Source organism: Mustela putorius, unplaced genomic scaffold (assembly GCF_011764305.1).
Source record: "Mustela putorius furo isolate JIRA1106 unplaced genomic scaffold, ASM1176430v1.1 tig00000580_pilon_pilon_pilon, whole genome shotgun sequence".
Taxonomy (NCBI): domain Eukaryota; kingdom Metazoa; phylum Chordata; class Mammalia; order Carnivora; family Mustelidae; genus Mustela; species Mustela putorius.
The window spans coordinates 2,931,705-2,959,641 of NW_025421423.1; the positions used below are offsets into that span (position 1 = coordinate 2,931,705).

Genomic DNA, 27,937 nt, shown 5'->3' on the forward strand with positions numbered 1-27,937 from the left:
AAAATAAGCTTATTATGCTACCCTGTGTAAAGGGATTAAATCCTCTCCAAAAAGATTAGCTCTTGTTGGTCCTTGTCAGTCTTTCTTCTCTGGACTGTGGAGAAGATGGAATATGGCCAGTGGAAGAGGAAGGAAAAAATGAAACTCTAGTCAAGAGACCTTTTGGGGGTGCATGAATGACTCCATCATCAAGAGTATGTGACTCTTGATCTCAGGGTTGTGTCCCACATTGGGTAGAGAGATTGCTTAAAAATAAAATACTTTAAAAAAAATGAAGATATTTTCAAGGTGAAACCTGAGATATGATGGTGAGGTGCAGAAAAAGTTCAAAAGCTTGACTCCACTAAGCCCCATTCCCTGTCTCTTGCCTCCTGCCCACCTCTCACATGGAGCAGAGACTAACCTGGTGATCTCTGGCTGGTTAATCTTCTGGATATCACATTGTGGAGTTGGAAGAGCAATGCAAATGGCATCCAGAAGCCAAACACAAATTCCCATGTTTGATCCAAACTCAAACACAAAGACCCAGACTCAGGAGGTAAATTCTCAGTGGTGAGACTATGGGTTATATTTATGTTCTCCCTGGAATATTTTTTCTGTTTTATACAGTAAGTGTGTTGCTTACTCAGAACAAATCACTGTACCTGATATATCCATGCCTACATATTTCTATCCATATACATTAAAAAAAAAAATAGAACTCCCAGATTATAGATGTGCCAGAAACTAGGATCCAGAACACATCCGGAGACAGAAAACACTGTTTTTGATGTGCAAGTGTCAAGCCAACAGGGTGTCCAGGGACAAGACAGAGTATGGATGACTGTAAATCATCCCTGCACGTTTCCTGTTTTGGCGGGGGGGGGGGAGGTGGAGGGGGGCAGAAAGAGACTCCTAAGCAGGCTCCATCACAGAGTCCGAAGCGGGGCTTGATTCACAACCCTGAGATCATAACGGTAGCCGAAATCAGAGTTGGATGCTTAACTGACTGAGCCACACAGATGCTCCCACATTTCCTAGTTTTGACTGTTTTTCGCTCCCCCCACCCTCAGTTATCTACACTTTTCTCTTTTTGCAGCTAAAATTAGTCCAACCTTTTGTTACAGTATTTGTAACATAATATTTGGAAACCCAGTGCCAAAGAAGGGGAATAAAAGGGTTTTCTATTCACTGTTTCTTAATTTTTGGAACTAGTCTGGATAGAACTAGTCTGAATTTACTAGCAATTGGAACAGAGATCTCTGCCGAGGGGAGGGATTTTCTGGGGAGTTGGGTACCTCACAAAACATAGGAAACCTTCAAGGCAGGTTTAGTGATAATGTCAGGTAGTGTCTGGTCTGGACTCTGGCTGGCTGGGTGGGAAGGAGACAAACTCTAGGAGGGTCAGACCAGAACATTCCAGCTAGTCGTGCATTCACCCAGGGAACATTCACTGTGTCTGAATCATGTGCAAGGCACCAAGCGAAGGGATAGTGAGGCTGCATCAAAATTAGATGTAACCTGCTCTTCAGGAAACACCTACTCTGGGATGTTCTGTGCTCCTGTCTTTGCCAGCCACCAACATAGGAGCACACGCTGTGAAAGGAGCAGCGACAGGGTTTGAGGAACGTGAGTGACTGGGACCTTTGTCCCTGGTAGTGCAAGCCTGGCTGGCTCTGGGATGTGGGGAGACAGAAGGCTGCCTGCAGAGAAAGCTGAGGAAGGCCTGGCTGGGGGTGGGTGGGCAGGCAGGGGGCCGGGGCATACGCAGAGTGGAGAGCTAGCTGAAGCAGGAAGGGGCAAGGGGCGAACCAGACGTCGGGGCCTCTGTGGTCATCTAAAACAGAGTTGGATTTGGCAGGGGCTCCAGATTTTGGGCGGCGGGGAGGGGGGGCGGGGTGTGGACTCCTGAGTGGGAGAGAGGGCAGGTCCGAGCGGTATGTTAGGAGGTTATGAAGCAGTGGTGGGGAGGATGAATGGAACTCAAAGAGTCCTAGAAAATCGTCTTTCATCATAATTCCATACAAGCCTGAGGCCTGAATTCGGAGCCCCTCAACCACGTACTCTGAGAAAGAGCTGGTTTTTTAAGAGATGCGTTCAGCTTCTTACTTAGAGCCAAGCACTGTGCTATTGCCAGCAGAGGTTGGTTTTAACCAAGCAAAGATAGGATTTTCTTGACTACCATGACTCAGAGTTAGAGTTAGTGCGCTGCTCCGGACGCTCCTGAGTGCTCCGAGGCGCCCTCTCGCGCTGGGGAGAAACTGGCAGGGAGGGAATGGGCTCCCAGCGGTTTCCCTGCTCCGGGTGGAGAGCTCACGCTGCTCTGGGCAATCTCCTCCCACCTCCGAAAGGAAGTGAGGGCGGGGCTAGCGGGACTCCCGCCCCTCTGCGTTGCCTTGGTGACCAAGTGCGTCCAGTCGCAGTTGCGCCTGGAAGGGCCCTGGCTGACCTGAGTGGTGCCGCCTTGCAGGTGGGACGTCAGGCCCGCAGCAGCAGGGCCTCCCTTCGTAGGCCTGGTTAGAGGGATGGCCAGAGACTGCCCCCAGCACCCTCTCCTCTGCAGGCTGGCAGGGCTGGTGGCGTGAGAGGAGCCTGCTGGGTCTTCTCAGCATACAGTAGGTGCCTAATTAGCGAAGCCAGAGTCAGGTTGCTCCCTCCCTCCACCACCACCTTCTTGTGTCCACTCGTGGTGGGGAGTAGCGGAGGGGGCAGTCAAGGGTCCTTGAACCCTGTTCAGCTCCAGGTTGGAGGTTCAAGGCCAGGTTGAAATCCAAACCGACGCCTTGGGCACGTTGACTTTTCCCAGGAGAGCTTGGGACCGTGGAGCACAAAAGAATAACCACTTATTATTATTCTTTGCCGCCAAAGTTCGGGTTTGCACTCTGCACCGTTGGAAGAGTCAGCCTTCTCCGTGAGTTCTGTCCTTACCTGAGGTTTGTTTCCTTTTTGCTTTCTTCCCCTCTCCTCTTTGTTTAAAATGATGTCTGAGAGGGACCCTAGGCTTTCTCTCAGAGCAGTAGCGTGGGTTGCTTGGGTGGGCCTTGTCCTAGGCGGAGGACTTGTCCTGGAGGTGGGGGCGTCAGTTTCTCAACCTCAGTGGGAGTGGAGACCGAACCCCAGACAGGATTCCCGGACAATGAATTCCCAACAGGGGCGTTCAGCCAGCGGTCAAGCCAAGATGTCCTCAGTGGGGAAGGTGACCCAGGTTCCCAGCGGGAAACTCTACCACCAGATCTTCGAGGCTGAGGTAGGTCGGTCCCTCTGTCACCCCCTTCCCTCTCCTCCCCAAGCTTCCCTCCCTCTGAAGGCTTTTTTGCCTGGGAATTCGATGAAATAAGGCTTTGAAATAGCTTTGATTTAAAAATAATTCTTATTGGTTCTTAAAACATAGGAATACAAAATTAGAATATCTGTTCTTGAAAATTAAAAAATTTACATTAAGATTTTAATTAAATTAAATTAAACTTAAACTTAAATTATTCAGAAATAGCCAGAATTAACCAATGAATATCTTGGGACCTTTTTCTATGCACAAAAGGATTTCTAGTTTTTTCTATGTAAAAATGGGTTTGATTCTATACCAGTGTCTTGAAACCTGCTTTTTCCCTGTTAGTAGTATCACGTAGACCTTCCCCAGGTTAAGGGGCATTCATGGACTTCAGCCTCTCATGTTGAGAGGCTGCCTAGTTGTTCATCTCCGACTTCCCATCATGTATTAAAGCAACACCCTCTTGACAACCTCTTGATAGGTTGCTTGAATTGCCTTGTTGTCTATAAAAACTGCACAGACAAGAACAATATCTTACTGTACTGCTTATTTAAAAGGGATTTTTACTTTGAGCCCTAAATAATGCTCTCTGTAGAAGGCTTGGAAATTATACAAGTGTAAGGAAACCAAAGAATCAAGTGACTCACATGATCCCACTCCTGGAAGCAACACACCATTTCTTAACAGTTAGCACATGTTCTCTGGGTCATCTTTCTGTAAGTTTAAAATTTTGAGATCATATTTAATTTTGGTTATAATTTTTAATTTAGGCTTTTAATTGATATGTTCTATGGTCTTTCATAAGCATTTCCCTGTGCCATAAGAAGTCCTTTGTAAGTCTGATTCTTAATAATTTCTTAATAAATGCCTAACAGTCCACTGAAGGGACATACCAAGTTTACTCAGCCAGTCCCTATCACTGGACAGTCCCATTTTTCTAATTCCTTATGATTAAGGATGCTGCGTTAATAAGCATCTTAGCCCTCATTGAAATTTCTTAAGAGAGACGTTTCTAGACAACTCAGTGTTTTGCGGGAGCATGTGGTTCGTACTTTGGGGTTGAAGGTCCCCCAGCAAAGTGCCCTCCTGCTGGCAAGTTCCCCTTGGTCACTTGGCAAGGCAAGTAACCTTACAAGACTGTGGGGTCAGGCTAGAGTGCTGGGGAACTGACTGCTCTGACCCACCACTGGGATCTTTTGTGGCCTCAGGCGCAGCTGGTCCGCTCTCTAGCAGCCTCCAGGAAGCATGCCTTGGAACGGTCTATGGCCCCCAAGAATGGCAGGAAGCCCTTGATGAAGAAGATGGATATTCCTGAAGGAGAGATGATGTCTTTCCGGCAGCGGAAATGGGCACACAGCTTACCCAATGACTGGGTCACAGAAAACCCTGTTCTCTACAGGTAGGTCCTGCGGTCCACACCGCACCACCACACACTGTGGTGGGGGGGGCGGTGGTGGTCAGAGTCTTTGAAAATTCAGAAAGATCTTCACACTAGATGAGTGCCTGGTAGGAATGGAGTCCCAGGTACCTCCTCTGAAAGAGGTACTTTGCAGGTCTGTGTGCTGCTCTGTCCCTTCTGCTTCCTCCTGTCCCCCACCCCCATGTCAGGAATGATTGATTGATTGAGCACCTAGGGCCAGGTACTGGGTTTGGGAGCCCACCCTCCTGGAACTTGAGGCCTGATAGTAAAAATAAGCAAGTTCCCCCAAAGGTAGGAAGACTCTGACCCAGAGGACAAGCAGTGGTGCAGAAGTGAGGAAAGCGCCTGAGGAGAGGCCTCGGCTGAGACCAGAGGATGAGGGGAGGGAGGCATGGGGCAAGGCTCTGAGGCGGGAAGGGCTTGGTTCTCTCCAGAAGACCTAAGAAGTCCATGGGCCTGGGGCAGAGGGGTGGGAGAGGAGGCTAGGAGAGGCCGGCACCACAGTTCGGATTTGGGCCTGCTGAAGTCAGCAACTGACCTGCCTTCTGAAGGTCTTCTGGCTGCTGTGGGCACAGTGTGGGAGGCCAGCCCAGAGGCTGGGAGGCCAGGGAGGAGGCTGCCGCCATCGCTAGAAGCCTGGTGGGGCTGCGGGCCAGAGAGTAGCGGACTTCACGTCTATTTTGGAAGCAGAACCCCCCAGATGAGGTAGCGGATTGGATGGGAGGAGAAGGCTCCTGAGAGTGCTGGGTCTGTGGCTTGAGTGCTTACGTGGACGGTCGAGGCGCCACTTCCTGAGATGGGCGCATAAGGTATTGGGGCCGGGAGTCGGGGAGTTCCTTTTGAACCTCCATGCTTAGAAGTTGAACTTGAGATTCCTGAGCATGGCATTTCAGCTCCCTGAGCTCAGACTCCTCAAGCAGGAGAGAAGGAGAGAAAAGGAAATGGAGAGGCTGCATCTACCTCACTGGGGTGCTGGGGAGAACGTAGCAGGAGCTGACCTTCCCTTCGTGCTGCAAGCTGGCACAAGTCACAGACCCTTCTTAGGCCTGGGACCCTGAAGGGGAAGTCAGTCTTTCTTGACCTGCCCTTGTTTTCTCTTTCACCTGCCTTGGGGTGGAGATTGACCCGATGCTGGGTAACAGTCTCTGCCCCGACCTACCTTTGACTTTTCCCAGGGAAATCTCCTGCAGCTTCTGACCCTCAGCACCCTTAACTACCTCCAGAAGGGCAAACCCACTAGGTGCCCAAGCCCAGGCTGGGAGTCAGTGCTGATGCCCGGTGCAGGGGTCCAGAGGCACAGATGGCAGGGCCCTGTTGATGCTACCCCTACTTCCCAGGAGGATGATCTTGGAGCCTGCCTATGAATCTGGCTCCTGCAGGGTCTAAGCCCCCTCTGAGCTGACCTGAGAGTCCTTGTGCCTTCTAAGGTTTAGCCTAGGACCACCCATTATTCCAATAACCAGAGTAGTCAGGAGCTCTTAGCCCCCACAGGACAGTGTTTTAGGAAAGGCACTTCTCATGGAGGTTGCTGGCATTGTGCTGTGCTTGCTTCCTGGGACGGACACAAAGCCAGCTCTGCCCTGACTGCAGATCCAGAGGACAACTCCCTATGGCCTGGGCAGGAAGAAAGATGTCTTTGTAACCTGCCAGGATCTGCCGGCCTCCGATGACTAGGGTCATTAACTCAGCATTGGCGTCTCTCCGCCAGCTTTGTCCCCTTCTTGAAAATTCAGCCAGGCAAAGCCAGCCAATTTGTGTGTTCCTTCACCCAAGGGAGGGCCTCTGGTGAGTGGAAGGGGAGCCCAAGGTAGGGATAGATCAGCACCAGCATAAAACGATTCCTTGGGTCAAGTGGCTGAGAAGCCAGAGCCATCAGCATTCCTGTAGTCAGAGCACCTGGGCTCCCACGGGCATCTGGTCGACGAGGTTGAAAGACCCACGTCTGCAGGGCCAGCCCTGGTCTGCAGTGTTCCTTGCTGGTAAGGTTGCAGTGAGGACTGCGTGAGAAACGACTAGAAACCACCACACATGTGGGGGCCCTGAGGAATGGCAGGTGTCATTGAGATATGTTGCATTTCTGTGCTGCTTTGTCCTGTGGACAGTGCATTCGGGGATTTTATTCCAAAGCTAAGGTCCTCCTCAGCCACCCTCCTCCTCCCTACTGAAATAGTTTGTCCTGGGGTCTCAGCTTTCTCCTCCCACACCCAAACCCCATGGACTATGGACCTTGGCTTCATACCTGTAGGTCTGGGAGTCTCAGCCCTGCTTCAAACAGTGGCTTCTCTAATCCCCTTTCCCCCCAAATGCCTCATAGGATGGGTTGGCGAAGGAGCAAATGCTGAATGCTTAGCACCGGCCTGACTTTCCCGGGCTGGTCACACCCTTTATGGTCCACAGTGTCCCCGTGTGGAAGTGGCTCTTGCCTACTACTCACACTTGGTTTGCAGCCAGAGCAGAAGCAGACCCCGATTTCTTTTTTTTTCTTTAAGATTTTATTTATTTGAGAGAGAGAGAATGCATGAGCAGGGTGAGGGGCAGAAGAAGAAGCAGGCTGTCCACTGAGCCAGACTCGGGGATCATGACCTAAGCCAAAGGCAGACATTTAACCAACTGAGCCACCCAGGTGCCCCATGTCCCTGATTTCTTGTCTGGGGACCATGGTGCCTGCTGGCTGCAGATGTCCATTGGGAGACTGGCACAGCCTCAGGGCTGTCGGGGATGGGGTGAGCCTGGGTTATCGCTGATGCCCACGGTGTCTCTGAGGACTCCCTTGAGTGCCAGAGCTGCCTTGAATGGGGGAGGAGGCTGAGGGTTTACTGTTTTCTCTGTTTGTGCCTCAGGGAAAAGGAAATAATCAAGAAGAAAAAGGCTGAAGAAAGTGAGAGCACCATTGCTGCCAGAGAGGTCCGGGGCCTCATGGACACCATTGGTGAGCTTCTGTCCAACCACAAGGGCAGGCTCTGCTTTCTACCCTCGGCCTCCTTCCCTCAACCTCCTCCCCTCAGCCTCCTCCCCTGGGCCTTCTCCTCAATACAGGGGGCTGGGGAGGGGACGAGGGGGTGAGGGGCTATGCACATTCGGCATGTCCCGATGAAAATCAGTTGGTAACGGGCTGGCTTTACTGCAATTTCAAGAGAGGATTTCAGTCTACCTTGTCTTCCTTCATACTATCAAGGAGGGGTCTTTTTCTTCATGATTAAAAAAATAATACATGCTCACTGTAAGTAATCTCTACACCCAACGTGGGGTTCAAACTTAGACACCCCCTAATATATGCTTACGGTAGAACAACAAAGGAAGGAGATAAGCAGAAAGTAAAAACTCTCCCTTTGCAGTAGCACTGCCTCCTCCTGAGAATGCCCCCCCATGAAACCACATGGGGCGTCCGGTGTCTAGGTTCCCCCATAGACTCAGGGGACAGCCTAGCACGGGGCAGGCGCGCAGAGCCTATAGCAGATGGTCCGCAGCCAAACCCCTGCTCAGCCACTGCCCGTGTTTGTTCCTTACCGCCCATGCCTGACCTTCCTCACTTTTTACGTAAATGGGACTAATAAAATACGACTGCTTCTTGGCGTCTTCAGGAGTGGTAGTTGAGTTAGAACAATGCTTGGAAGGGGTAAGTGCTATGTAAGTGTGGGTTACTCTTACTAGTATACATCTGTGCTTCCATAAAACATTTTAACAAACATAACTGGTCCCGTTCTATACGTCCCATTTGGAAACTTTTTGTGGCATTTAACAGTGGATGAAAACTTCAGTCCTTACAGCACTTAGGCATCACCTTTGTCTTTTCTGTTTTTCCTTAAGCCTCTGACCCTGTGGTTTGGTTTGGGGGTCCATCTCCTGAACCGAGGCACTTTCTGCCTTGTTGACTTCTATTGGGCACTCTCCCCTCGCTTCGAAGCTCTGAGGGCCGCCTCCTCACCTCCATTGTTCTCCCCCAGTTCCCGAGAGGCCCTGCACCCCCACCTTGGGCACCAAGGGAATGGACTCCCACAGGCGGGACTACGAGAGTGCCCTGGGCAACTTTAAGAAGGAGATCGCCCAGATTGGGCTGGTGAGAGTCCTCCCCCCACCCTCCTCCCCCACTCCCAACTCAGGGGTCCTGAGTGGCTCTCCGGTAGTGTAGACGGAATCTGAATAGCCATGTCTGAGTGGCTGATGGTGAGTGCTCGGCACGTGCACAGCTTAGTCGGGTGCCGTTGTTTCTCCTAGTCTGCAGGTAAGGCCCAGAAAGTCTTGCCTGACTTGGCACGTAAGGGGCCAGGTGGGAACTGGACTCCAGAGCTGAGGTCAAAGCCCAGCCCTTGAGCTCCCTGCTCAGTCCTGCCGGGGGCGGGGAGGGAGGGGCAGGAGCTGCTGGTCTTCCCACCCCCTCCCCCTGCCCGCTGTCTCTTCACCCATCTGTCCCAGCTGTCCGCGAGCTCTACTTTCGCCTGTGGCTCTGTGGCTTTGGTCATACAGCACAACTGAGCCTGTTTCCTCGTCAGAAGTAAACTCGGGATTCTTGCACTGGGCACTTCTTTAATGACTGTTTGTCGACTCCCAGCCATGGGCCAGGCCTGATGTCAGCACCTACTCCAGGGGCTGTGATGAGGAGCATGAGAGTCCAAGGATGAGGACGAGGGCTCAGCCCAGAGTAGAGCACCTGGCACAAGGCCCGTGACCGAATAAATGGCGCTGGCCCTTGTACTCTGGCAGTGAATGGACTCGTAAATCCTAGCCCCTTAGGTCTAGAGAATGATTATCAGTTTTGAGGCAGGACCACAGTTGGCACTTCCCCCGCCAGGGGGGCGGGGGTCGGGGAGGGCCGGGCTCTCTGGAGCATTGACCCCACAGCCGTGGTGGCCCTACTGACCTGTTTTAGGAAATGGAACCTTTCATTTTGGAGCCAGGAATGCTTCTTATGAAAAAGCTGGCTGAGTCAGCTGAAGACATCAACCAACTCTTCAAGAAGGTGGAAAGCAACACCAACCTCGAAGACTATACCTTCGAAGTAGGGAGGGGTTCCCCTGTAGCCAGGCCCCCCCACCCGGGTCCTGCTCCCTCCCTCCAGCCTGTCTGTCCTCCCAGCCTGACCCAGGCTTCTTGGTCTAGACCCTGCTGGAGCTGTGGGATCTGATGGCTGAGAAGTTCCAGTTCCAGAAGCAGGGGATCAAGGAGCTGGATGAGGCCCTGTATAAGGCTGAGTTCTCTCGGACAGATAAAGTGAGTTGGCCTGCATGTGGGCTCGTAGCGATTTCCACCTGTGGGATTTATGACGCCTCGTCTGTGTCTTTTTAGGGCTCCAAGAGAAGACAGTTGCTAACAATGGCACCTTGTTGTTTCTAGCTCAAAAGCGTGCTGAAGAAGTATGCGGAAATCATAGAGAAGACTTCCTACCTCACGCAACCTGACGTGTACAGGCTGATAAACAAGGAGGCCATGGTGAGTGATCTGCACGTGCAGGGGGTTGGCCCAGAGGTGGAGCGGGACCTGAGGATGCCCCAAGTCTGGTGTCTCAGGAACAGGGGTTTTCTTGTAGGTCACATTTCCAGGGAACTCGGGTTGGTCACTTGGGTTCAGAACCAGGCTTTTGGTTAAATATTTTCAATAGAAATCTTTCTAAAGTACATGGCACCCATCCCTGCTGTCTGAATCCCAGTGACCTAGCACAGGGTCACTGGTTTGGGCACTGATGGTTTTCCGAGCAGGTCTGGGCCCAGTCTTAGCTTCCCTTGTGCAGTGTCTTAGGTGCTAGATGATGAGCTGTCCTGCTCTCTGGGTGGTCTGTGCCCTCCTAAGTGACCCCAGCCTGCACTGTTTTTCTGGTGGTTCTTATCTGCCTTCCTGCTGGCTCTCCGTGCCTGTTGTTAAACCATGCCTGCCTCCTAGCTCTGTCCACATCCCACCCTTGTCCAGCTGCTTTCTTTGGGTGTAGAAAACAAGAAATTCAAGGTTGTTCATAATGCCTCCAAAGTCAGAGTTAAGCCTGACTCCTTCGCCATGCGGAAGGACGCTTGTGTATGTACGTATGTATTTTCTTCCAGAATAAGTAACATTGCAGTGCTCTGGGAGTCTCAGGTGTATGGTACAGTGACCCAACACACCCGTACATTATTCAGTGCTCCTCATGACAAGTGTGCTCTTGATACCCTTCACCTGTTTCACCCATCCCCCCCCCCCCACCTCCCCTTCGGTGACCACCAGTTCTCTATATGGAGTCTGGGGTTTTTTTGTCTTTTTTGTTTGTTTGTTTGTTTTGTTTTCTTCAGTTTGACATGAGTCAAATCCTATATTTGTCTTTCTCTGTCTGTCTTATTTCACTTAGCACTGCACACTCTGTGTCCGTCCATGTTGCTGCTTCCTCTGGCTACTCAGGGGCACGTTTTGCCTGCATGGGCTTCTAGGCCCTGTGCAGAAAGCGGGACCTCCCAGCAGTGTGTGGGAGTCCCGGACGAACCACAGACAGGGAGCAGGCACAGACCTCCCTCTCCGCCGCCCAGACGCGCAAGCTCCCAACATCACTCTGCTCTAGCACCTGGAATTCCCTGTCCATAAAATGGGGGTCACGATCCTTAAATACCAATGCTTGTTGGGGGCGGGGGGTCAAAGATGCCTCAGCAGTGGCCTCGGTCATTTGAAATAAGTAGGAGTCCCTAACTTTTATCCATTTGATCTATTGTGGGGTGGGGGGGGGGTGGTTAGAGTTAGCAGCGTCCCGGGAATGTTTCATTGTTTGCTTCCACACACTTACTTTACTCATTAGGATAGTTGCCCTTGCTCCTGACTCCATGTGCTTTTATCTCATGTAATTTCACAAAATCCCTCTGCTGCCAATAGCATTATCTTCAGATTATGGCTGCAGAATTGGAGGTTGAGGAAAAACCTGCCAGTGTTCCCCAGCTAGGAAGTCTAGCTGGCAACAAACCTCAGGTTCTGGTGAAAATTATTACTAGAATTTCTACCCGTTGAGTTTGGCAGATTTCCACCCTTGCCCCAGGGAGGCGCCTCCCGTGAGGGCTTTGGGCAGCTATGGAGACACTTGGCTGTCGCACCCCTTGGGGGCATGGGGGAGACTGCTCTCATAAAGGGGGCAGGCTACTAAGTAGCAGAACAGTGCCACACAATGAAGAATTGTCCCCGCTGCCTTACCAAGAATGCCCAGGGGAGGTTCACTGGGAGGACTGGGGACGAATGTTCTAGATCTGGCCTCATCTGGTAATTGGGTCTTCATTCTCATCATAACCATATGTGACTGATCCCTGTTGGCACAAGCGCTCTGCTTTTGGAACAAATTTTTTAAAAACAAAGCAAAATAATTAAACACTAAGAGCCTATGAGAGTGCTGATCTCTGGTGACCTAAAATCAGCTTCTTCGACAATCTGATATGGTCTTGGGGTTGGGTTGAGGGTACATAGTTAAGTCAGGGTTCATAGGTAAGCCTTCCGGGAAAGGCCCCTGTCCCTGTCCATGGCTGCTCAGCCCTAGGCAACTTTGTTGAGTGCCCAGTGGCCCCTCAGTGCCCTTCGGATGCTGTCACTGTCCTCCTTGGCCTTGCTGGGCCCCAGGCCCTTAGCCTGCCGCTCACCTGGCTCCTCTTCCCATCATCCCTCTCCAACTGAGCCTTGTTCTGAGCCTGGAGAGCCCCCACCTCATGCAGAGCCTGCCTGCCTATATCACAGGTTATAAACCAAGCCCTGCTGGGCAACCGGAGGGCCATCGCCCAGCTGTTCATCAACCTCTCGGAGGCCACGCTGCAGCAGGAGCTCCACAGCCACCGCCGCTGGCAGAACCTGCTGGACGCCTGGAAGGATCTCAAGAAGCAGGCCCTGGTGCAGAGTTTCAGGTCCGTGGCTGCCCGCCCTGCCTGCAGCCCCTCTGTAGGCCCCCTGGGAGGCCGGCACAGTAGGCCTGTGGCACTCACCCTCCCTTTTCTGTCGGGACTCCAGAGTCCTGCTGTTCTTCTGGGGTGGAAAATAAGTGCTTCTTTTCTTTTCAAGTCTCAGTAGATCAAAGTAGAAAGAAGAAATGAAAAATCACCACTAATCTTAGCACGGGGAGAAGCACAGCTGATATTTTGGTGTATTTCCTCCCAAGCTTTTTTAGACCCAAACTGCATATGTCGCTTATGTATCTTAATTTTCTCCATAAACATGATCACGTAAGCATTTTCGGAGCCCGGTACAAATTGTTTGAAAACATCCGTCTGATTATCTGCCCAATTTCCACACTACTGCTACACATAACCCTGTTTTACTGGGCTGGGGAGAATGAGGGTCCCTCAGGCTTTGGTACTTCCTGCCCTCTGGTATCAAGTTTCACCTCAGGGAGGGAGGGAGAGGGCCCATCTCCAGGCTTCTGCCGCCAGGCGGCCCTTTCGTTGATAGGGACACAAGGATCCTGAGGCTTCTGGCCAACAAACAAGGCTTTTTTTTGCTTGTTGGGCCAAGACGTCTGAGGATGCCAAAGGATGTCTGTCTGTCCGCCTGCATGGTGCATCTACAGCTGGGGGCCCATCTGTACACCTGAATTTCCCGTTGGAGATCGCCAGAGTCTGACACCAGGGAGGAGTACTGAGACCTGGATCCATCTGTACTTTCCCTGTGACCTTGATCAAACACTTGAATGTCTCAGAGCCTTTGTCTCCTTACACAAAGCAGACATGATGATGGGCCAGTGTTAGGGTTTGAGTAATGATCAAGATGCTATATGGAAAGTGAGTCGTCTGGGCCTGGGCCTGGAGATTGTTACAGATGTCAATAATCATCAACAGTGATGACAAGAGCTAACATTTATGGGGCATTTCCCCTGAGCCAGGCATGGTCTGAGGGGCTTTGCTTGCATTATCTTACTGGGTCCTTGTAAGTGTCAGGCAAGGAAGGTACTCTTTATAAGGTCTATTACAGAAAAGGAAACAGATTCAGAGGAGGGGAGGGACTTGCCCAAGGTCACAGAGCTGGCAGGCAACAGTCAGAACCCACACCTAGATCCGTGCCTGCTGGTCACATGCTCTTAGTGCTGGGATCTCCCTGGTGGCCCTCTAGTTCTTCTCTCGCCTTCCACCCTCCCTCCTTTCATCATTGTCCCAGAGGCCCTCAGTGGGGAAGAAGCAGCTGAAGGGTGTCAGGGTACTTAGATTCAGAATGTTCTCACCGCAGGTCTCATTCCCTCTCTCCTTCTGCCCTGCCCCTCCTCTCCATGGTACCAATGCATCTGGATCCCCAGTGAGTTCATGGCCAGTGAGAGGATCCAGGCTCCTCCAGGTGTGAAGAAGGAGATGGAGACCATGCTGAAGGACCAGAAAGCCCTGCAGCAAAAGCGGCTGGAGCATCTCTGTACCATCTGGTATGCTGCGGGGGGTGGGGAGGTGGCGGGGCTCCAGTGAGGGGTGCCGTGGGGGAGGCAGGCACAGTCCTCTGCATTGACCATTCTCCTGGAGCATCCCCCAAGCCAGGCCATTTCTTTCTAACCTAGTCCTGTGTTGGCCGCCTGGGCCCATGTTCTGGGGGCATTCCAGCCCCAAAGGCAACAAAGAACAGGATGTATTTGCTGGGGAGACAAGTTTAGTGTGACTGTGCTAAAAAACTTGGAAGGAAGCAGTGGTGGGGGCGGGGGGTAGTGGTGGGCAGGCTGAGTGTGGTGGGGAGGGGGCAGGTTCAGGGGCTGGACTTTCTCCTGAGAGCTGGTGGGGAGCAGATGGCTCCATCAGCCTCGCAGTTTGGAGGGTGAGTGGGAGCGTCTGAGGCTGGAGCCTGAGGTCCGTGAAGAGGCTTGCTGCCACCAGACAGGGAACCTGTCAAAGTCCAGGGCTGCACCCCTCAGCCCTGGGCTCACCCAGCTCTGACCCCATAATAAGCTGTTTGGTGAGGCACACAGTGAATGTGCTAGACCCTGGAAGCCCACTGCCTGGGGATCCTGTAGCATCCCGTCTCAGCAGCAGGACGGAGCCTGCGTGGTCCTGATGTGGAGGCACTTCATGTGCTGGGAGACGTTCCTCCTCTTCCTGTGTGCCTTGGTCCCTCCCACCCCTGCGCAGAAGCCGTGCTTATCTCCCCACCACAGAGCCAAAGTTCTCCTCAAAGTTCTCCTCCTGTGTCAGTGACAATTAGAACCCCACCCAGTCTCCCCAGGCCGACACTTTTCCATGCTGGTGCAAAATGAACAAGGTGGATAAAAATCTTCGCACAAGATAAAGCGCTTTTCTTGTTTTCTGTAACTCTACTTTTTCTGACTGAGTCCCTGTTTATGAAACCAGGCCAAACTCGGGTCTTTCTTGAGGTTGTAGCTATTGAGGTGAAGCCATGATTCCCCATGGGAAGCCATGTAAAGGGGTCTGTTCCTCTGTGTTTGATCCACCCAGTTGCCCTGGGGCAGCTGCCCTCACCTCTAGACAGCTGGCTACAGGAATCTTGAGGCTACTCTGAGCCCCTGTGGCCTCACACCCACGGAGCTGTTTTTCTCCTGGTATCTGGGTCTTAGCTGCTCCCCAGCCTTCCACCAGGAAGGAGGACCCAGGCTGCCCCTGCCAGGCAGCCGTCCTCTCTGCCCGCCCCTGTCCCCAGCCCCCTTCTGTTGGGTGAGAAGAAAGCCCCGGGTCCTCGGGTCTCAGCTGCCAGCCCAGCTCCCCTCCCCTGGGCTCTCAGCCCTCTCCCACCAAGGTTTCCCCTCCCCAGTGTTCTAGGCTCCCCGGAAAACTTAGATTTTGAGACAAGATCCAGAAAGATTTCCAGGCTGCTGTTTTTTCCACCCTGCCATATCCCGCACATAGGCTGTGAACACATAGGCTGGCTACCTGCCCGAGTGAAGGGAGAGACAGGGCCAAAGACAGGGGGGAAAATGCATTTCCTGGTGCTTCTGGCCCCTGCTGGGAAGGTAGGGTGCCTTCTCATCAAGCCCAAGGAGCTGTCTCGAGGAGCTACCTCATATGGGATTCCATACCCCATCCTCCCATAGCTCCAGGCCTTACTCCTGAAACCCCAGAGGCCTGGACCTTATTTCTCTGCTCATGCAGAGGCCCTCTGCAGGCTTGTGGGCTCTGGTGTCGCAAAGCTGGGGGGTCTTGATAAGATTCCCAGGGCTCCCAAGAGAGAGTTTTCCAAAATCCTAGGAGTATTTCCGTGGATTTTCTTGGATCTGATAAGCATATGTGCATGTAATTTAAAAATATTTTTAATTCAATTTTTATTTTGGAGTGATGTTTGACTTACAGATAACTTAAAAAGATAGTGCACAGAATTCCTGTAGACCCCTTACCCAGTTTCCCCTACTATCATTATCTTAAATACAAAACAGAAATTAACTCACGCATTCCCATTAACTAGACACCAGATGATTTCAGATTTCACCAGTTTTCTGCCACTGTCCTTTTTCTGTCCCAGGATCCAATCTGGGACACAGTACTGCTCTTAGTATAATGTTTAGACTTGAGATTATGCTGTGCAAGTCTCGGACTTATCTTTTGCTCTTTACCATCCCACCATAAGTAGGGTGCCCAAGGTCATCCTGGGTTACACATCTTGTCCTAGTATAATTATTAATAGACTCCCTCTCTTCATTGTCAAAGACGTCCTGGTTTGGACGATACGGTATAGGGTCCTCGTTGTATGTATCTTTCCATACTGTTAAACACCACTCCAAATTTAGTGGCTTAAAGCAATAAGCTGTTTCTCACCATTCTGTGGGTCGTTTCCCACAGGATGTTTCCCTGGTCTGGGCTGGCCGGGCTGAGGCTAGATGGTCCAGAATGGCCTCACTCCCATGTCTGGAGCCTGGACTGGAACAGCTGAGGCTTCTCTGGTAGCAGAGGCAGAGATACCTGCAACAGGAGAGGGAAAGGGGAGAACACAAGCTTTTCCACCTCACGGTCTCATTTGCTAAGGCCTCATTGGCTAAAGAAAGTCACGTGGCCTGGCCCAGCCCAGGGGTGGAGAAAGAGACAGAGGGGAGCAGCTAAGGATATTGGCCAGTTTTTCAATCTGCCACATGATCTTCAGTGACTTCAGAAGAGAATGCACAGTGCTTTATTTAGACAGAACCAGTTGTTGGATATGAAGTTTGTTTATGGTTTTTTGAGTGCTTATAAACACTACTGTTAAGCATGTCTTAATGCATAAACTTTGTATGCATTTATATTGTTATCTTGAATTCGGTTTGTAGAAGTAGGCAAGTAGGCTTCCTTTGTCCAGTCATGTAAGCCATTTGTTTTTTTTTTTTTTCCATTAAGGAAATTTAGTTTCTTTTCTTCCTCCTCCTGCTTCTTCTTCTTTTCTTTTTTTTGGGGGAGGGGGTGGAGGGAGAGCGAGAGCGCACATGCGCACAGGGTGGGGAGTGGGTGGGGAGCGGGTGGGGAGAGGGAGAGAGAGAATATTAAGCAGACTCCACACTAGCTCCATCTCATGACCCCGAAATCATGACTTGAGGTGAAATAAGGAGTTAGGGACTTAACCAACTGAGCCACTCGGATGTCCTTGGTTTTATTTTCTAAGTAACAGACTTGGTAATATTAATAGACCTCTTATGAGTTATATTTTTGGTACCAGGAAGTCCCCAACAAGCCAACTATTTCTTTGATATTAATATAGATACCACATAATACTGGGGCCACGTGCCTGAAGATGCTACCAGTTCTGGTAAGTGAACATTCTATACAAGCATGGCTTACTTGTCCTATGTTCCTTCCCCAGTGACCTTCTACCCCCCAATTACAGCAAAGCTCAGCTGACTGAATGGCATTCTTCTCTCAACTCCCTCAATAAGCACCTTGGTGAGTGAGATCTATGGGATGCCACCTGGGTCTCTTCAGAACCCGTTTAAGTAGTAGCCAGTCATTTAGGTGAGAGCCCGTCATAAACGCAGGAGTGGGGCACATCCCCCTAGAGGAGGGAGAGAATGCAGATGCAAGCATGAGCTCTGAGGGTTCACATAAAATCTCCCAAACCTTGCATGGTAGAGCCCACAGCTTCCTGGTCTCTTCCCCATTGGCAGCCATGCCAGCCACACACTCTGATCCCTTAACCAGCAGGAAGCCAGAGGGATGGCTCTGATGACCTCCTGTGAGGACAGCTTGGGGACCAGGCCCTGGGCATAGGAGATACCAAGCATGTGGTTATGTAGTCAGAGAGACTTGGGTTTGACCCCCCAGCTCTGTGCTGTTCCAGCTGTGTGACCTTGGGGAAGGTGCAGCCTCTCTTGGCCTTGAACTGCTCCTCTGTAAAATAGGGATCTCAAGAGGAGCAATAAAGGTACCTACCTTGTGGGGTTGTTGTGGGAATCACATCCTACAGTCGTCCATAGTTCAATGCCTGGCTTACAAGAGAGACTCAATAATAAATGGTAATGTTTAGAAATGCTCTATATTAGGGGTCCTCAAACTCCCACCCATGGGCCCCTGCTTGTTTGCAAGTAAGTTTCATTGGAACACAGCCCTGCCCGTTTGTTTCCATATTGTCTCTGGCTGCCTCTGCTCTACAGCAGCAGAAGCGAATAGTTGCAGGGCACCTGGGAGGCTCAGATGGTTAAGTGTCTGCTTTCGGCTCAGGTCGTGATCCCAGAGTCCTGGGATCTGCCCATTCCCCCTTCCCTGCTTGTGCTCTAGTTCTCTCTTTCAAATCAGTAAGTTCTTTAAAAAAAAAAAAAAAAAAGGAAGAGTAACTGCAACAGAGACTCTATGACTGGCAAAGCTGGCAGTATCTACTATCTAGCCATTCATAGAAAATGTTTGCCAAGCCTTGTTCTAGAAGACATAGGATATTTCGATTTCCTTTGAGGCTTACAACAACCTGGTAAGGTCAGTAGTGTCATTGTCTCCCTGTGATAGAGAAGGACTCAGAGGTATGGAGAGATGAGGGATCCTGCCCATGGTCACACAGCTAATGAAATCACGCTTGAACTTGATCTGGGTACTTCGGTTAAGAGTACCCACTGTTGCTCCCAGGGCTCTCAGGTTTAGAATTGCAAAGGTATTATAATACCAAGGTACGAGCCCCAAGACTCTCAATAATAGCAATGACTGCCATTTAGCAGGCACCTGCTAGGGACGGGAGTGGGCCTGGGCCTCAGTACACAGCAGGATGGCTCCTTGGGTGTTTCCCATCCAGGGTGGGGGTCAGGCCATGCAGGGTGTTACAGCGGAGAGCAGACAGGTGACCAGCATGTTTCTGGGCACGCAGCTCGGTTATGGGTCAAAGGAGACCTTGCGGGGGAAGTGTTCTTCCAGTCAAGAAGAGCAAGGCAAGAGGTGGCCAAACCCAGTTCTGAGAGGAGATTTTCTAGCAGGAAGAATAGCATGCGAGAAGGCTCAGGTGCAAGACAGAGCTGAGGCCTTTGGGGAAAGGAGAACATCGCAGGAGAGGCTGGAAGGTGCCCGGGGCCCAGACCAGCCAGCCTCGTCGCCATGTGGGGGAGGCTGGGCTTTCTGAGGTTGGAGCAGGAATCCAGGGCAAAGTTCTGAGCTGGGAGTGATGAGGTCAGAGTGGGAAGAGGTCAGAGGGGTACAGGAGTGGAAGCACAGATCACTGTGACTTCAGGGGATGGGTGGGGACGTGCTTGCCAAGGAAGATGCCCTGAGGCTGGAGAAACCAGCTTTAGAGCTTCTCCTTGTCGGTTCGGTTCCACTACATACCTGTTCTCCCCCCTCCTGTGTCCTCCATCTACCCAGCTTCTAGCCACCCTGTCCTCCTCCTCAGCCCTCATCCAAAAAAACAAAACAAAACAAAAAACCCACTGCAGAATCTTTGTGCTTTCAGTTTCTAGGACTTCCAGGAACATTAAACCTCAACTGCTTGTCTTAGACACCAAGAGTCACACAATGAGTTTATTAGAAAGTGGGAAACAGTAGACGGGGAGGAGAGAAAAATCAGACACCTTCTGAGTGTTCCGCCAAACCTTGCACTTCTTAGGGAATTAACCACAGATGTGATCGGTAAACTCTCGTTAATTTGCACCCTTGGTATTGTTTTATGATTTGGAGCAACCCTCTGAAAGCATTTCATTAGCCTTGAAATGGAGTCAAGAATCAGGGTCAGAATAGATTCGGAACAGATAAAGGCAACTCCTCGTTCCAGGCCCTTCTCTTGGGGTGTCGCAGACTTTGGAGGAAGGGGATCCCAGCCCCTGCTCGGAATCGAGACCATGGATCTCACCTTAATTATCTTCGCTGAGGGGAGAAGTTGCCTCCCTTGCAGAGGGTAAACTCTTTCTAATGTCCCCTCTTCCTCCTGGAAGAGCAGCTGACATGTTTTCTTTCTGCCCACGGAGACACCTTCCACATAGACTGCATGATGCGGATCCGCCTGCAGTACGAGAAGACGTGGCAGGAGTGCCTGGCCCAGGTGCAGACGTGCAAGGTGGGGGCCCTTCCGGCCCTGCCCCGCCCCTGCCCTCCTCCAGCCTGGATTACCCCCCACCCCCTCTGCCCGGACCCCTCCTCCCCAGCTTTTCCCACCTGTCACTCAGGGTGGAGCCCAGCCTGACCTCCTCCAGGAAAACTTCCCAACCCCATGGGGGCAGTGATACACTCTGACCACGTCAGCCTTGACCATCTGTACGCCTTACAGCACTTGACATTGATCCAGGGCAGGTCGGACCAGGGGATTATTTCCAGGGCTTCACTTCTGTAAGTGAGTACAGCCACTGCTGTCACACCCAGCCCTTCTGTCCACCCTGCTGGCCCCTGTCAGAGGGTGAGATTGTGGGTCCCTCACAGACTACTTCCATGACAGTGCCTGCTTTTTGGGGGTACAGGAAGATAATTTGAGCAGAATGCCCAGATTATCCCCTCCTGCCTCCTGGCTCCGACAAGTTCCTGCTCCTCCTCCCGTCATGAGTCTGTACAGCTTTTGTTCTGCCCCCGAGACTCTGGGGTGAGCAGAATTCACAGGGAGCAGAGTGCTTCATGGTATCAGGCAGGGTCCAGTGCTCTGTGGCCTTAGGGCCAGCAGCGTACCTCTCAGTCAGGTTTTTCAGGGTGTCAAGCCACAGAAGTAAAGCCTGGAGGGAGAGAAGGGTGGAAACCTTTGCTCCTAGGCCCTAGGAGAGCCTTCCCAGCACCATGCCCCTGAGAGTTTCCTCCCTTCATCCCTGCTGCTGCCTGGGACCTCCCGAGGAGCTCAGGGGCCCTCAATGCTGAGCCTTGTGCCCATCCTACTTCTCTTTGTCAGGCACAGCAGGGGCTAAGTTGAAGTCAGCACACACCCCAAGAGTGTCTTAGGCCTGGCAGGAAGGGCCCTTGGTATTCCTATTCAGCAGCATTGGAAGCATACAACTATAGACAATTTTTATTTGGGGAGATTGGTTTATATTAGATTTTGTACATAAACCAAGGCTTTATTAATATGAAGAAGGCTGCTTTCCAGCTGGCATAATAGGAATTCAGTTACAGGAAGTAGGAGCCCGTCTGACTTGCAGCCGCACCGAGGCCGTTAGCATGGCTGATTATGTCTCTGGCGTCTGCAGGACGACAGTTCTGAGTTCAGGTCACAGCCCCCCACTTGCCAGATATGTGGCCTCCAGCAAGTTCCTCCGCTTCTCTGAGCCTTGGTTTCCTCATCTGTCAAGTGGGGCTAAGTGAGAGAACAGGGATAGTGCACAGCGCCTGGACTCCGTGGGCCGACTGTAAAGATGGACCATCTCTACCGCTGGGGGTGGGGTTTCCCCTGAGGCTGGGTGAGAGGCAGACCTCAGGGGACAGGGTCAGGCCCCGAGGTGAAGCCCTCCCCCCATCCTAAGCCAGGCTCTGCCCTGGTTCCCCTCCAGAAGCAGCTGCTGGACTGCAAAGCCTTCACTGAGGAGGAGGCAGAGAGCCTGGTGAGCCCATACTTCTTCCAGATGGTGGGCGAGCTGCAGAGCAAGGTGGAGGAGGAGCTGGAGCTCTTGGATGTGCGTAGCTGGGGACCTGCACAGCTGGAGAGCGGGGTGGGTGGTTGGGGGGAGCGGTCACCTGGAGTGCCCCGCTATGAGAAGACCAGAGTCCAGGGGCCCCAAACTTTCTTGTCACCAGTGAGTCCATTTCCCCGGTCCTGGCCACCCCTCTGGGGTAGTTCTTTGCACGGGGTGCTCTGGGCTCCCCCATGACACCCCTCCCACCCTGCTGCCCAGTGACAGCCGTGCTGCCCAGGGCTGGGGTAGCGAGAGCTCCTCCAAGCCCTTGTCAAGTCTGTGTGCCCAAGGGCCACAAGGAAAAACAAACCCCTGCCCCAAGATGCTTAGGATCAGGACCTGGGTAGGGAAACGTTTTCTGCTAAGTGCTGGATAGTAAAAACTCAGGATAGTTCCCTGAGGCCTGTCAAGTCTCTGTAACAACTTCTCACTCCGTTCTTGTCACACAAAAGACAATTTTATTTGTGAACACTGAAATTTGAATTTCATATAATTTCTACATCATTCGGTATCTTTGTCTGATTTTTTTGTTCAGCCATTAAAAAATGTAAAATTAGCTTACCTCTCAGGGCCACATACAAAGAAGGCTGAGGGCCAAATTTAGTTCTTAGACCAAGTTTGCTGCCCCCTGACCCCACTGAGAGCATAAAATACAACCACGAAATGGGGAGAGGTGAGGATTTAACAGCCAAGAATGGTGTTTGGCTCAGATGCTAAGAATCAGGGAACTCCAAAGAAGGAAACCTGCCCAGGCTGAGATGGGCATGGCCTGCCTGAGTACCCAGGCTGGTGTCTGGGGCGGCTCCTGCTTTCTTCCAGGCCCCAAACCTCCCCTTCTTCCCACTAGTGACTTCAGTGGATATGGGACAGATCTAGAGATGGGACTTTGGGGTCAGCCAGACTGAGGGCATGGCTTTGGGCAGACCAGAAGCTGTTCCAGAGGAGAGAGAGCCATGAACCAGTGTGTGACTCAGGAAGATGACCCCAAGGGATGGTGCCCAGGCAGTGATGGCGGGGCCGGCCGTTGGAGAGGTGGGGCCTCCATTGGCTGGCGAGGGAGCCCTGTGATGGGGGTGGCCTTCTTCTCCCCCTGGGCCCATCGGCCTTCAAGCCCCCTTCTCTGGGTTCTGCCACTACAGATATCCTTCGAGGGCCTGGCAAAGCAGACAGAATGGCAGAGCTCAGATCTCTTCAGCTACTTCCAGGAGGCCGTGCAGCTGTGGGAGGCACATCAGAGCGCACTGTCGGTGCTGGATGTAGAGCTGGAGAAGAGGATGGAGCAGCTGAGGCAGAAGCGCAGCCTGGATGAGAAGGTGTGGTCTCTTGCCCCCCAGAAGCCCCTGCGGGGATGGAAGGGAGGGCCGCACCCAGACAGTCAGCTGCGGGAGGGCTCTGCTGGGCGGCCTGTAGCCTCAGATGGCATTCATATTACAAAAAACAAAAACAAAAACCAAAAATAAAACAACCCACCATATTTATCATAGAGTAAATAGAAGTTAACCCCAAACTTATCTTAGATTCAAATGTAAAACCTCAAGCTATAAGACTTACACAGATGGAGAAATCAAGGCTCCCTTTGGTCATGGGCTAAATGGGAATAGAAGAAATCTACCTGTTAGGTGTGGGCTAGTGATGGGTCCCTGGACCCAAATGTGTCTGTAAGAGTGTGTGCATGAGAGACAGACAGACTGGGGTGGGGTACGGAGCTTCTACCTATGGCAGTCACCCCGTGCCCACAGGAGATGAGCTGGGCCCCCACCCCCCTTGCCTTCACACAGTCTAGGAAATGGAGGGAGACACCCAGCATCTGATTTTAAATACAATTGGTTCAAGGAGAGCAAGGGCCAGGCACCATGGGAGGGGGTGGGGGGTGGCCTGCCGAGGCAGCGTGGGTATAGGGACGTGTCCCGAGGAGTCCCATCTGAGCTGGGTCTCCAGGGATGTAAAGTAGACAGAGAAGAACATTATCGACAGAAGAGCCCAGAGCATTGAGGGTAAGTGTGGTAGCACATTTGGTGCCCCCTTTTCTAGGAAAAAGCCCTGTGTTTGCCCTGAGGCACCTGCCCCTTGGTTCTGGTGGTAGGGTCTCTGCATGTCACTCACAGGCACTCGGTGAGTTTTTTGAGTTTTGATAACTCACATCTGCTTCCTTGTATTTTGGGGGTGGCTGCCAGGCCCTGGAAGCCCGCCTGGATAAGCTTTTGGACCAACTGAGGCAACAAAGCGACGAGGAAACACTGAAGATTCACCTGGAAAAGGCCAAAGATTTCCTGAAGAATATGAAATCCAGGTAGGCAGACCAGATCCCAAAAGACAAAAGGGAATGGCCTAAAATTCATCTTCAAGATCAGAGGCTGCCTGCTTAGGACCCCAGGGTATGCTCAGCGAGCTCAAGATTAAAATGTTGCCTCTTGCTTTGGAGAATGTCCTAGTGGTCCTTCTAACACAGAAGCTTCCAGGAAGAACTTTCCTCTGAAAAGTTTATGGAAGAAGATTTCAAGGCCATGTAATTTAAAGGTCAAGAGCAGGGGCCCTCCCACTACCTTTTCAGATTTTAAAACATAGGTGCTCTTTCTTAAAGACAAAAAAGTTAACCAATACAAACATGTAGAAATTTCCCCCTCATTCCTGCCCACCTCGTCTTTTTCATGGGCATGTACATTTATTTATGTGGATATAAACACATATACAGTGTTTTTTCAATAAAGGTTGACTCATGCAATGCAAGTAGATCTCTAACTGCAGATAGATGTCTGTTTTCTAATGACCAGAATTCATCAATATGGGTGCTTCATAATGGTCTAACCATCCCCCAGTTGATTAGCTCTTTAAGATTGGTTCCAGTTTTCACAGTATTAAAAACAGTACTCTGTGAACTGTCTTGTATCTTTGTGCCTTTATACAACTGATTCTATAGGGACCATTCATAGAAATGACACTGCACCGCCAAATGATTGCAGTACTTAGCTTGAGTACTTAGCTTCTGAAGTGTATCTTGAGGCAGGTAAGTCACTCCCCCACCCCATCCCCCACCCCCACATTCAGCCTCCTCTCCTTATCTGGGAGACAGATAAAGCCTGATCCCTGGAGCATTAGAGGTTTGATGGGATCATGTAGGTAAAGTTCAAGCACAGGGTTAGGACCGTGGACAGGAAAGGGGAACACATGTTATAACAGAGAACTCTCCCGTGTGTGTTTTCCAAATGTTCTACAAAAAGTGTGTATTCCTTGTAGGATCAGAAAAATAGCAAAACAAACTAAGGATTGCCAAAGGGAAAGGAAACTCGGGCATTGACTCTGTGTGGCCCCTAGCTCATTTCCCAGCGGCCTGGGGTGTGGCTCTGGGTTGGGGTCCCCCCAACTCAGTGGAGCTCCCCCCCTGCTTTAGCCCCCCTCCTCCACTCCCCTCCCAGGTATGAGTGTTTCCACAAGCTCCTGACAAAGGAAGCGACGGAGTACCCAGTGATCATACTGGAAGAACTGAACTCCTACAGCTCCACCCTCAGCCAACACTTCTACATTCGGGAGATCTTTCAGCAGGTATGGAGAGCAGTGCAAACACACAGCCATTCCCGGAGAAGCAAAGAGGAAAGGGTATCTTCTAACTCTGATCTGCCTTCCCTTCCATACCTTCACGAACCCCTTCTCAGTCAGGACAGCAAGCGGCAAGAAGCCGAAGGCGTTTCTAAAAGAGACCTTCTTTCTTAGATTAAAAGGGGTTGAAGGGCTCCCGAGTTCAGGCCTCAGGCTTGTATGGAATTATGAAGAAAAGACGATTTTCTAGGACTCTGAGTTTCATTCATCTTCCCCACCACTGGTGTCCTATAATACAGCTAGGACCTGCCCTCTCTCCCCTCTGGAGTCCACCCCCCACCCCTACCCACCTCCCCCTGCCCACCCCCCACCCCGCCAGCCTTCCTCAGCCTTCTTGGTGGGCAGCCCTCTGTCTCTCCACATCCCAGAGCCAGCCAGTCTTCCACTACCAGGGATTAATGTCCCAACCACTCACATTCCTTGGCCCCTGTCCCTGCTCCTCTCACTGGACATGCTCGTATGTTGGTGGCTGGTAAAGAGAGGAGCACAGAACATCCCAGAGTAGGTGTTTCCTGAAGGGCAGGTTTCATCTCATTAACTTTGATGCAGCTTCAACTCGCCCTTCGCACAACGTCTTGCACATGATTCGGACGCAGTGAATGTCCCCTGGTGAATGCACGACTAGCTGGCACGTCCTGGTCTGACCCTCCTAGAGTTTGTTTCCTTCCCACCCAGCCAGCCATTGTCCTGCTTGGCCAGACCGGACACTACTTGCAGTTATCACTAAAGCTGGCTGAGGCTTTCTCGTGTGCACAGGGTCCCCAGCTCCTCTGAGAATCCCTGCAGAGAGGAAGGATCTCTGTTTCAGTCATTAGTAAATGCTTCCTCTGGCATCTGGCTTGAGGGGGAGCTCACCATCTGCACTTTGAGATCGGTCTGCTTGCCTTGGTTCAAGTTGAGTATCTATTGTGATCTTCATGGCACAAGGGAAGACTTTGAGTTCCGACGGGCTTAAGGAGCTTGGCCAAGTTCACTCAGCTTGAAAGGAGCTGGGATTCCAATCCCCACCTGCGAATTCTACAGTCCACAGTGTTATCCATGGCACAGTATATTCACGACCTCATGTAGAGTCTGTGAAACAGGGAATTTGTAGGGTTAATGAAGGGGCTCCCAGGTCATGTAAATCATGTTCATTCTGTATGTTCACATCCAGCACTGGGAACTGCAGACCCCTGCCCCTTGGTTTGCATCCCTCTATTTATACTTTCTTGCTCTTTGCCCCAGATCACCACAAAAATGTCAGAATGAGAGTTGTTTACTGATAATGCCTATTGTGGGATAGAAAGATTTGCAAGCCTGCTTTGGATTAAGGAAAACTGATTCCCCAGGTTGGGAACACTCTGATTACTGCAGGAAAATAAGTAGTCAAGGCCATGTCAGATGTTGAAGGGAAGGGGTGGGTGCACTCTTCTCATTTAAGTAGAAGTGGCACTCTGGAGAAAGGCAATGCTGCTCACTCAGTGCCCTGTGGTTTTTCTTTGTAGACTTTGGATGGGGAAGTCATTTTCAAATTCAGGGAACCAGGTAACACTATTCTAATTCAAGTCTAATCCTCTCTGACTTCACTCTTATACATTTGTGGGCTGGGTGGGCCCAATCCAGGCTACCATGATAACCTGTTTTTCCTTGTGCTTTGGGGTCGGTCATCAACAGAAGTGTACGAAAAGTACTTCCAGGAGAGTACGAGAAGCTGGAGAAGCAAACAGAGGGCTCAAATGGAAATGAGCAGAAGTGAGGAAGGTGAAAGTAGCAGGACAATTCCCTCCAGTCCAGCAGAAGAGATGGAAGAAGATGATCAAGAAATTGAGTCTTCCTTAACCGAGGAGATGGCAGTGAGCCAGCAGGAACCGTCTAAACAGAGTGACAAGATGGATGAGTCCAGTGAGGAGTCAGTTAAAGAATCAGAAAAAATACAAGTTGAACAAGACTCCTTAAAACCATCTCTGAACCAGGAAGATATGATGCTTCAAGAAGAAGAAAAAGAGGAGGAGGAGGGGGAGGGGGAAGACAAGGAAAAGGTGGAGGAGAGGGAGGAGAAGGTGAAGAGGAAGAAGAAAAAGCAAGAGGAGGAGGGGCAGGAGGAAGAGGAGCGCGAAGAGGAAGAGAAGCAGGGGGAGGAGGAGGAAGAACACGAGAGTTTATTTATGGAAGAGGTAGGCCAGCAATGGATCCATTCTTGGGTATGGGGAAAGCATTCTAGGCTCGCTCTATGTATCCCTATTACAAGCTGGGGTCCCAGTCTCCACTGGGATTTACAAATGTTTGCATGTCTTTTATTTTGTCAAAGGAATCCAATTCTTACCTCACAACAGTGCTTTTTAAAATTCACTTTCTTCTCCTAACATCTTATTCTGCAACCTACTCTGAAGTCAGCCCTTAACTGTATGGCTTTCCTTGTCTTTCCCTGGTCATCTCTTTCCCAGCTCTTCTTTCCTGTGTAGACCAACCTCGCCTCTTCATTCCCTCTCTCTTCCCATTCTCTTCTGTAACAGAAAAGATCCATATCCAAGATGGCAGACAGAGCTCTCCTTGGAGTGTAGGGAAGTTACTCTCACATTAATAAGTCTTGTCCTCAAAACACATTCCAACCCATAGAACAGTAACTTGAACTCCAATAAATTGCAAGACTCTCTTTCTGTACTGCTGTAGAAGAATTGGCATAGGAGACTCGTTTTTGAGCAGAGATCCCAAATTCAAATTCCCACAGGCATGTAATAGAAAAGTGGTCTAGAGACCAAGTATAAATTAGTAACAAGTGGTGAAGCTGATTGTCTTAGTCTGTTGAGACTGCTATAACAGAGTACCATAGACTGGGCAG

At 51.1% G+C, this 27,937-nt stretch overlaps 1 protein-coding gene across 7 annotated transcripts in view; it reads left to right on the top strand.

Moving 5' to 3' along the window:
• Positions 1 to 2,301: 2,301 nt before the first annotated feature.
• The window catches only part of CCDC180 (coiled-coil domain containing 180), a 62,155-nt gene continuing 36,519 nt past the window's right edge, over positions 2,302 to 27,937 (top strand). Inside the window, exons 1-19 of one of the 7 annotated variants that reach the window (XM_013053692.2) lie at positions 2,368 to 2,449; positions 2,848 to 2,912; positions 3,131 to 3,226; positions 4,456 to 4,646; positions 7,508 to 7,596; positions 8,612 to 8,724; positions 9,535 to 9,663; positions 9,765 to 9,875; positions 9,999 to 10,094; positions 12,333 to 12,496; positions 13,876 to 13,995; positions 17,334 to 17,413; positions 19,906 to 19,994; positions 21,403 to 21,525; positions 22,665 to 22,838; positions 23,700 to 23,815; positions 24,939 to 25,065; positions 26,604 to 26,643; positions 26,773 to 27,272. In XM_013053692.2, the coding sequence (XP_012909146.2) occupies positions 3,158 to 3,226; positions 4,456 to 4,646; positions 7,508 to 7,596; positions 8,612 to 8,724; positions 9,535 to 9,663; positions 9,765 to 9,875; positions 9,999 to 10,094; positions 12,333 to 12,496; positions 13,876 to 13,995; positions 17,334 to 17,413; positions 19,906 to 19,994; positions 21,403 to 21,525; positions 22,665 to 22,838; positions 23,700 to 23,815; positions 24,939 to 25,065; positions 26,604 to 26,643; positions 26,773 to 27,272 (2,331 nt within the window). In that variant the 5' untranslated portion in view covers positions 2,368 to 2,449; positions 2,848 to 2,912; positions 3,131 to 3,157. Of the gene's footprint in view, positions 2,913 to 3,130; positions 3,227 to 4,455; positions 4,647 to 7,507; positions 7,597 to 8,611; positions 8,725 to 9,534; positions 9,664 to 9,764; positions 9,876 to 9,998; positions 10,095 to 12,332; positions 12,497 to 13,875; positions 13,996 to 17,333; positions 17,414 to 19,905; positions 19,995 to 21,402; positions 21,526 to 22,664; positions 22,839 to 23,699; positions 23,816 to 24,938; positions 25,066 to 26,603; positions 26,644 to 26,772; positions 27,273 to 27,937 lie in introns of all 7 variants that reach the window. The other 6 variants (XM_045081599.1, XM_045081603.1, XM_045081602.1 and 3 more) reach the window with 6 other exon arrangements.